This window comes from Vollenhovia emeryi, unplaced genomic scaffold, assembly GCF_000949405.1.
Source record: "Vollenhovia emeryi isolate VEMERY1.0 unplaced genomic scaffold, V.emery_V1.0 DF939422.1, whole genome shotgun sequence".
Classification (NCBI taxonomy): Eukaryota; Metazoa; Arthropoda; class Insecta; order Hymenoptera; family Formicidae; genus Vollenhovia; species Vollenhovia emeryi.
Genome location: NW_011966944.1, coordinates 1 through 9444, shown reverse-complemented (window position 1 = coordinate 9444; position 9444 = coordinate 1). Strand labels below are relative to the sequence as shown.

Below are 9444 nucleotides of genomic sequence, written 5' to 3'. Positions count from 1 at the left end.
ATGTAGACCATGGACCTAAGAATCTCTGGACCGAGCATACGGCGAGGGGGCTGGCAAATTTGCGGTAAGGGGGGCGAGAGTGCTCTCCTTTTCTATCCTCTTGGACCTCTCTTTCTACAAGAGGTCACAGTGACCTCTTGTAGAAAGAGATACCATATATGAGATACCAAGAGGACAGAAAAGGAGAGCACTCTCGCCCCCCCCTTACCGCAAATTTGCCAGCCCCCTTGCCCGTTCTCCCACTTCGTGCTCGGTCCAGAGATTCTTAGGTCCATGATGTAGACCCAGCCTTATTGACTTTACTGGCGTGCGAAAAACGCAGCACCAGTAATTTTCATTGCTACCAACTATACTGTTTTCACTGGCAGTAACTAAATCCATTTTCGAACACATTCAAAATACCACACCGACAGGAAGTGACGCTGTGTGCAGCTTGGCTTCATAGAGAGAATTTGCTTGCTTGGAGCAGGAGGGCTAAAGAATTGGACAACATTGTTCTAACATTGTTTATATTTATTGAAACTCGGTGGACCGACGAAGCTCCGTGATACGCCGGCTGTCGTATAAAACTATTCTATTTTAACTCAAAAATATTTACCGTTGGGTAAACAAAATTTCGGAAACCCGGCTCGCACGTGACAGAGCCCAGGCATGGCTTGGTAGTGCGAGGGAAGTGTCGAGCAGTTTGTAAACACTGCCGTTGAGTAGCGACTAACGGATTTGGATCATGATGTTTGTCGCGTGAGAAAGTAACGCGCGTTCGGTCTGTGATGCGACGCAAGTAATCGAGTGCACGCCTCTCGCGCTGATAAGACGGCACCATGAATTCGGCCAAGAGTAACGGCGAGACCGGTAACGGGCTGGAGGACCTCGGCATACCGGGGCAGATTGATCTGAGAGACGCTCTAACGAGTTGTACGGACCCGCTGAAGGCCATCGAGGGATTTCAGGTAAAAAAAAAAACCAAATATGTAATGAAGACGGCAGCGTCGTTGGGTAGTTTAGCTTGGATCCGTAGCGTTTTACATTCGTGACGATATTGACATTTCAGCTGGAAAATGGCATCCTGCTGCCGTCGTTGCGGCCTATGCTGCCTCTGCTCGATCTGCACGGAGTCAGGAGGCTGGACTTTCACGCCTCCGTGCTCGAGGAGTTGCGCGAGAAGCTGATCAAGCAGATCGACGAGATTGGCGCCGAGCGGGCGGACAAGGGCACGTCCGGGGACAAGAGGCTGAAGGAATTGCTGTCCAAGAGCTTCCCCGCCGTCCGAGTCGCCGCCCTGCGACCCGTGGTTATGCGCATCTTAAGGAACACCCCGCACATTGACGATAAATATCTAAGAGTGTTGGTAAGGGTAGTGATGAAAAGTATCGAAAGAAACTTTGAGTAAAGGACCCAGTGAAAATCAGTTTTTTTACTCCATCCTTGAAACTTACTCGGATATATACAGGGTGCTCCCGGATTAAATGGCCAAACTTGAAAGATCTATTTAGGACCTCAAAGCAAGAAAAATTTCCCTCTGGAAATATGCTCGTAAACATTCTGTTCACGAGATATTGACTTTTGAAGTTATGAACTGTTGGGAATGAATAATTTTGAAATAATTTAGATTTATCCTCTTTATTGCTTTTTAATAATAAAAATTTAATGATTAAACGTTTTGTTCAAAATGATGGCCTCCAGCTTGTAGACATGCATTGCACCTATCAATGACAGAATGAGTGGCCGACTGACATTATGTGTCTGTAATTTCGTTACACGCCTGCGCTATCCTCCGTTTTAATGATTGAAGATCATTAACAGGCACTTCATACCAGTTTATTCGACGAAAGCATTCAACGAACTAAGTACGATGATACGATGCTTTGTTTACCATGCAAATAAAAGCCTATCAATGACCTTCGATTTCGTAAACAAAGTTCCGTCGTACTGTATGTTTGCGATTGGTTTTTAAATCAAACAAATTATGATTTACAATTCTCGCAAAACATTTTATGGACAGACGAAGCCATATTTACCAGACAAGGAATTCTGTATCAAAGAAATAGTCATATTTCGAAATTATTCATTCCTAAAAGTCAGGGTTGGGAAGTAATTCGTTACTTGTAACGAAGTTACAGTTACAGTTACTTCTTTTTGGTAACTCTAACTTCGTTACTTTCTCTACATCTGTAACTGTAACTTAACTCAGTTACATTTTTTCGATAACTAGTAACTAATTTAATAGTTACATTAATAGTTATTTTATATGTTTTCTCAACCTCCACAGATCGCATTAGGCCTTGCATTTACGCATAAACGTCTTTATCCCTTGCCGGAAATAATTCTACAAAATTCTACAAAAAAATTAAATATAACTGCCAGAATCTACGAAATTCTACGTAAATTTAAAAAGTGTTTATAAAAATAAAATCAACATAAAAATGCTAGAATTGGAACACTTGTTAATTTTTGTAATATTCTACAAGTAAGCAGATGTTTTAATTCTTTACGATTTCGTTGTTTCTCAAATTTTTAAAACTAGTAAAGTTTTGTATTAATTTTTACAAAATTGTACATTTTCATGAAATACTACTTGCAATAATTTCTTGATTTGAGAACATTGTAATTTGTGATACTATTTTATAGATATTTTTACAAAGAAATAAATGTTTCAACGAAGATATACAAATTTCTACAAATTTCTATTTTTATTTCAAGTCAATTTTTTGTAGTTATTTATAGAAATTTTTTCCGCTAAGGTCGCCGCTTTACAATTCAGATGTAGATTCGATATTTTTTTATTTCTATTGCAAGGGAGTAACTGCAAAGTAACGATTCGTTACTTTTCGAGTAACTGTAACTGTAACGCGTTACTTTTCAGAATTGGTAACTTGTAACTGTAACTAGTTACATTGTTAGCGAAAAAACTGTAACTGTAACTAGTTTTATAAAGTAACTTTCCCAATCCACCAATGTCTACTAATGCCCAGTGGGTATTAGTTTATATTATCTTATTTATGTGTATTTTTCGTGTTTAATCTAATTTTATCTTTATAATGCCTCAGCAAGGCCTAATGCCCAAACTAATGCCCAAAAAATGCCTAGTAATGCAAATCTGTACACCACAATGCCCTCGGCGGTTTACCCCTCGGTAATGTCTTAAGATGCTATGGTTCTGCGATTGGTTTAAAACACACAATTAAGATTATACTTAAGATGATCCTAAATACCTATAAGAATGGATTATGAATACCGGCCTTGGGCCCGGTACTTACAAGTAGCGTACACTAGTGCAACTGCCTGAATTCGCTATTAGGCATTGAACAATGTTTCCGCCTCAATATGCAAAGTTTGAAAGACAAAAGACGAATAATATCGAAGTAACGTAGATATGAAATGTTTTAACGATAAATAGCAAGAAAAATAATTCTCCTTTTCTTTAATCTTTTGAAAAAAGAATCGTTTTTACAGTTAAAAACTATTTTTTTACTCAAAGGTAAAAAAGTTTTTCTTATCTCTAGGTGAGGGAGAAGGAGCTCTACAACGACGCCGGTACGGAGGTGAAGCGTCAAATCTGGAGAGACAATCAGAGTCTCTTCGGCGACGAGGTCTCCCCACTCTTCAGCCGTTACATCATTGAGAAAGAGCAAATTTTATTCGACCACTGCAACCTCACCAATCTATTTTTTATGCCATCCCCCAAGGTACGTTACGACTGTGCTTGTTGTGTTAAATTGTGCAAGTCGCATCGTACAAGTCTTTCATTTGCACAGGTGAGAAGACAAGGGGAAGTCGTACAGAAATTAGCCCATATGATTGGGCACAGCGTAAAACTGTACGACATGGTACTGCAATTTCTAAGGACCTTGTTCTTACGCACAAAAAACATTCACTATTGCACCCTGAGAGCAGAACTGTTAATGGCGCTGCATGATTTAGAGGTGAGTACACTCAACATATTTGTCTCATTGCATATTATTATATTATACTATTATATTTATATTATAATAGCGCTGCAGGTGACCCTTGACTTCCACTTTTCTTCTGTGTTTTCGTAATATTAAGATGGAGTTTTTAGCCCTAAACTAAATCCATGTTCAGCTCCTAGCGTCTATATGTGACGGAATATTCTTGGTTGCTATTTTACTTATTGTTAGAGAACACGTTTGCATAAAAATCAGCGTTGCTTCAGCGTTGAGTCGGGATTGTTTATTTCCTAAGCAGCTCAAATCTGTGCCATACTCTGTTTATACTATTATTGATTCATTTTCTATTATTAGTGAAGCGTAATGTTGTATGATAAGGTTGTATTGTTTCGACTTGAACCCGGTTTGTTGCTAGGTGCAAGATATCATTTCTGTGGATCCATGTCACAAGTTCACATGGTGTCTGGATGCGTGTATCAGAGAAAAGAACGTGGATATTAAACGGTCTCGCGAGTTGCAGGGCTTCCTGGACAGCATTAAGGTACGGAATTGAATGAGGATTGCATTTTATAACATCGTCTGCATCAGGAAAACGATATAATCTATAGTTTTGTACAGAGGGGACAGGAGCAGGTGTTGGGGGATCTAAGTATGACTTTGTGCGATCCCTATGCGGTAAACTTTCTCGCCAGCAGTGTAATAAAAATAGCGCTTCATCTGATAAACAGCGAGGCGTTGCCCAGAGAAAATGCAGTGCTCGTATTATTGTTGAGAATGCTCGCGCTGGGACTGTCCGCGTGGCAGATGATCGATACGCAAGACTTTAAGGAGCCGAAACTGGACAGTCAAGTCGTCACAAAGTTCCTGCCAGCACTCATGTCGCTCATGGTAGATAATTAAAACATCTCGCGGAGAATTAATTCATTTTTGTGATATAGAAACATGCACATATACAAGTATTGTATTGCTATTTGTTAGGTTGATGATCAAATAAGGCAGCTTAACTGTAAACTTCCACCCGATGAGCGGGAAAGTGCAATCGCGATTATAGAACATTCTGGACCACCTCCCGATGCGTGCCAGGCGTACGCTCAGCTTTCTGGAGTCGCGGCAGTTCTGTCGATGTACTATGCATTACATGTCGGCGGTGGCAGCGGGGTTGGGAGGAGCAAGGGAGATGCCAGAGGCTTGATGAGGATACTCGCGACACTACCAAATTGCCAAGCGCAACGCGCTTTCGAAGATCCATTTCTACACACGCTGGTAATGTATCTAATATAATTGAGTAATAATTTCAAGCTATGGCTAAAAAATATCAATATCTATTCGTTGCCCGTTACAATTGCGCGTCGAGTTCCAAATTACAAGCTTTCATATTGACAAAGTTGTTTCTTTAATTACAGGTTTCGTTATTAATGAATATGTCTGACGAATTCTCGAACGAGTCTTTCTGTACGGTCATCTTTGACGAATTCTTCCTAGCCGGTTTAGGTCGAGACAACGTAACACGACATTTGTTGAAATTACTTTGGTACATATACCCTAAATTGCCGTCCGCGCGGTTACATTCCTTACTGAAAGCCTTGCAACCAACAAGTCAGGTAATACTTTACAACATTCATAAAAGTCCATCACATTAGATGTGATAATTTTGCTATAAAGATATTTTGTTTTTATTACTCGTGTATTAATCTTAAATTATTGATTTAACATCTATTAAATTTGCAGCACAACGAAGCAGTCCACAATCTTTACGAGTCTTTACGCGACAGAGTCGGCAGTCATTCCACAGAGGACCAATTAGCAGCGACAGCTCAAATGGACCCGTTAAGTCTCGATTGTTCCCCCTCTGTGTTTACTGGAATACCACCTTCAACATCGAGCACGTGTCCACTTTAAAACCATCTAGTTTAAGAGAAATAAAGGAGAAAGAGTTATATCTTTCTTAGTTTACGAATATAAGAAATATTCATAAACTAAAGAGGTTGTTTAAAAAATTCCCTTAGAAAATTCGTAGATATAGCGATGATAAGATATCAAATTATCAATCATACACATCACAGTGATCACTATTATCATTGATGTATTTTGTAATTTAATATTTTGTCGTCCACGAGTTCCCGAAGATTTTTTAATAGTTATACTTTTTAATAATAAAACTTGTATAAATATAATGAAAAAATGTTATTCTATTTATTCAACGGCATTACAGTCTAAATCGAACTCTTGCAATTTTTTTTCCTCCAATCTGCCATCGGAGGCCTTTTTCAAGATTCCGAGGCAAAATTTGTTTTTCTGAAAGTAGGTTGTTAATATACTGCTCAACTGCCTAATCCTAGAGGACCTGATTTCCATGTAGTGCAAGACATTCTGACAAAATATCGCGTACAATACTTATTATTCCACGTTGATCTCGTCCCCGCACTGCCCAGGTGTAGAGTTGAGAGGCAGAATGTGGAAGACCGGTGTTGTGTCCTCTTTCTCCCTCAACCACAGCGGACTCTCGAGCATCTGCTCTAGGAGAAATTGGGCCGCCCCATAGCACGACGAGCTGCAAAAGTTCTTCCGCCTGCTCACGTCGTACACCTTATTCCTGCGCATCGATATGTGAAACTGTTGCCGGATGACGACGGTCAGTTGATTCGAGCAGAGAACGTAACCGCACAGCTTCACTATCGCTCTCTCCTCTATCGCATCTTCCATGTGGCTTTTACTTATGAATCCTAGCTGCAATAGCAAATCATTGAATTACTACGATATTAATGACGCCCAAAGGGTAGGCGTTTACCGATAGCGCTTACATTTTGGAGGAGCCAGTCAGGATTCACGTGCGACTCCAGGAGCTGTTCGACTATCGCGAGGGCTTTCGCATCGCATCGCTTCTTTTTTATCACAGCTAACTGCACCTGCGCCTTGCTTAAAGAAAAGTTCGAGCCGAGTTAAAAAAGGAGACTCGTGAGATTTGTTTTCTGTAAGTGAGCAAGCGGACTTAAGTACCTCATCTTTTTCAGCCGCTGTTTCTCGGTCGTGTGTTTCTTGGTCGCTGACATCGTAGTGTTATTCATCCGTGCAACAAATTCGAAGGCGTGTGAGACAATTCATTCAGTTACGGAATCTACTTTCGCGCACGTTACTGCGGTCAGCTGTTTTGTTTCCTTATGGCACGGTCTTGTATACAGGTCTCCCGACTGCCTCTAATTTTCGATGGTGGGGGTAGGTCGCTTAGTGAGGAAATTTTGTAGTTCTTGTAATGGCCACTAGCGTTGCAGTCTATGTTCTTTTGGGGGCGAGGGACGCTGGAGGCCGAGGGGATATGTCAAGTTTACCGTGCATGGGACAAAGACAGACAGCTGACAGATATCCCTCCCGGCAGTCCCGGCCTCCAGCGTCCCTCGCCCCCAAAAGAACATAGACTGCAACGCTAGTGGCCAATGTGGCCATTCATAACGGCCGCGTTCAGCAGAGTGAAACGCCGGCGTGGCTGTCAGGTTTATCTCTGAGAGAAATTAAATTATTAGAGAACATTGATAATACATACGTAAGTATAGATTATCAATTTATTATCATTTGCATTTTTAATATATACTATAATACAAAAATTCATACAGCATGTATTTTTAGGTTATATTGAAACATTTGATGTATGTACATTATTATATGTGCTCTGGAACTGTTCAGTTATTTCGAGCAGTTACTTCTGGCAGAGGACGAGGAATGTCGGCAGTGCTTTCGACAATTTCGCAGCTTGTGCACGACCCTTTTAGTGCCGATGGAGGGTATTGTCGGCGACAGTGCCAAAAGTATACAAAGTATTGTCGACCGCGATACGAACGTTGCGCGGAAGTACGGATACGCGGGAGGTCTTCGATGGAATGCGATCAGCGCCGCGGAGATATTCGAGCCTGTGCTCGCTTACTGGGAAAAGCGCGTGGACAGTTGGACACCGACAAGAGCACGCTCGAGCGTTTGCTCGACACTGGCGTCTTGCCGGAACTAATGAATTTGTACACATGAACAGAGATGAATTTTACTCCACGCACGTGTCGGTCAAGTGCAAGTCGTGCCTGGGCAAACTCTGTACAGTTAAGAGGGACTTGTACAACGCCGTAGTGATGAAATGCAGATTCGTCAGTCTAGTATGTAAGTTTCCCGTTAAAACTCTGCTGGCGAAAGCGTGCGCTGTTACTAGGAAAATTATGAAGCGGAATGTCGAGTGGGTCATTCGTGAAATGAAGGAATCCGAATGTAAGCGCTGGAGACAATCATGGAATACGTGTCGCAATTTAACTTACAACGTAGGCGTACTGTCTGAACATGTGTACGAGGAAAGCGTGTGTTTACTGTTTGTTCACCTTCTTGTGCAGTTGCATCTCTCGACTCGACGGAGTCGAACCGAGCCCTACAGATTCTGAGAGCTTCAGGTATCTTGAGAATATCTCTTTCGTGCTGGACAGATTGAGCGTTGTATATTACAGCAATAATTTGTAGGAAAGCTGCGACTGTGTGCACATTGAATGCCTTGTTAACGTATAACCAGTTAAACACAAAAGCTTTTCGTAGATGGGTGCACATTAAGAAAATTACGCCCAAAGAAGTCGCAAGCTTAGCTATGCTGGACTGCTTGACCAGTGATGAAGATGAGATAAAGAGCGAACTTAGACTTTCAATCGATATCTCTAAGTACGATGTTACCGCGTTGTGTCTGCGTAAAGTCAAAAGTTTACTGGAGGAACAGGTCGCATTTGCAAACGGCGTGGCAGCGGTTCTGGAAAAATTGAGGAAGCTACAGCCGAGTGATCAATATGCACACACGGTGCAGTTATTAGGGTATTATTTCTTAGGTTTCAATTACGAGAACTCTATTCTGGAGTACCATGAGCAAGCTATACACGATTTGAAGCAGAAAAAGTCGAACTCTGTAGCTGTTCTGTACTTGGAAGCTAATTTAAGTCTTTTTACCTTTGCGGAGAACTTGCGAGTTGGAAATAGAAAGTACAACGTTTGCTCTGTGCGCTCCCAAGCTACGAGATCTAGTCGAGAACAAATCTCCAAATGTAGTTCCTGCTTACACTATGATAAATGTAAAAAAGGACACCAATCTTAAGTTGTATCTGCAAAACTGTTTGAAGAAGTGGAAGAAACTGTTTAGTCGCTACTTTGTAAGTTGCTAGAGAGTATTTATTGTGTCGGGCTATTATCGAAAGCTTGTAGCCCAGTAATTATGTGAACATACTTTATTGTCAATAGAAAAAAATTGTCAAGGATTAGGAGCCTAAGCTTATACTTTGCATGCTGATAACGGCCGGTGAATATGCTCGATTATATCGGTATGAAGACTGCAAGGCTGAAATATGGACATTGGCATACAAACTGGCAGTAGAAATAAACGATCATACAATTATTTATAGTATGTTAACCATTATAATAATTTAGATGCCTTCAGTTTCTGTGAATACTGTTGAGCATTAGCCTCTGCAATTGATCGATTCTTCTCCAATTGATCAACTTCACGTTTGTAGCTAGCAATCTTCTGTTT

At 40.9% G+C, this 9444-nt stretch overlaps 2 protein-coding genes and 1 pseudogene across 3 annotated transcripts; 2 read left to right on the top strand and 1 right to left on the bottom strand.

The window, feature by feature from the left end:
* Positions 1–450: 450 nt before the first annotated feature.
* Positions 451–6057, top strand: LOC105557756 (negative elongation factor B). Its single transcript, XM_012005073.1, has 9 exons — positions 451–950; positions 1052–1348; positions 3504–3686; positions 3756–3923; positions 4324–4449; positions 4527–4796; positions 4887–5171; positions 5312–5509; positions 5637–6057. Exons 1-9 carry the CDS (start codon positions 822–824, stop codon positions 5805–5807), a joined length of 1827 nt encoding a protein of 608 aa, XP_011860463.1. The 5' UTR covers positions 451–821; the 3' UTR covers positions 5808–6057.
* On the bottom strand, positions 5734–7213 carry LOC105557757 (putative RNA polymerase II subunit B1 CTD phosphatase RPAP2). Of its 2 annotated transcripts, none has more exons than XM_012005074.1 (4): positions 6906–7213; positions 6710–6824; positions 6298–6635; positions 5734–5813 (listed from the first exon to the last, which is right to left on the bottom strand). In XM_012005074.1, exons 1-3 carry the CDS (start codon positions 6971–6973, stop codon positions 6306–6308), a joined length of 513 nt encoding a protein of 170 aa, XP_011860464.1. In that variant the 5' UTR covers positions 6974–7213; the 3' UTR covers positions 5734–5813; positions 6298–6305. The 2 variants fall into 2 exon arrangements, with proteins under 2 accessions (XP_011860464.1, XP_011860465.1); XM_012005075.1 differs by lacking the exon at positions 5734–5813 and adding an exon at positions 6083–6203.
* Positions 7214–7341: 128 nt separating this feature from the next.
* Positions 7342–8601, top strand: LOC105557755 (annotated as a pseudogene).
* The last annotated feature ends 843 nt before the right edge of the window (positions 8602–9444 follow it).

Bases quoted from the DNA above. Each gene is read 5' to 3' on its own strand.
- LOC105557756 (XM_012005073.1), top strand. From the start codon at position 822: ATGAATTCGGCCAAGAGTAACGGCGAGACCGGTAACGGGCTGGAGGAC. The intron at 951-1,051 runs GTAAAAAAAAAA...TTGACATTTCAG, and splicing joins AGGCCATCGAGGGATTTCAG to CTGGAAAATGGCATCCTGCT. The intron at 3,924-4,323 runs GTGAGTACACTC...GTTTGTTGCTAG, and splicing joins TGGCGCTGCATGATTTAGAG to GTGCAAGATATCATTTCTGT.
- LOC105557757 (XM_012005074.1), bottom strand. From the start codon at position 6,973: ATGAATAACACTACGATGTCAGCGACCAAGAAACACACGACCGAGAAA. The intron at 6,825-6,905 runs GTACTTAAGTCC...CTTTTCTTTAAG, and splicing joins CAGCGGCTGAAAAAGATGAG to CAAGGCGCAGGTGCAGTTAG. The intron at 6,636-6,709 runs GTAAGCGCTATC...TTGCTATTGCAG, and splicing joins CTGACTGGCTCCTCCAAAAT to CTAGGATTCATAAGTAAAAG.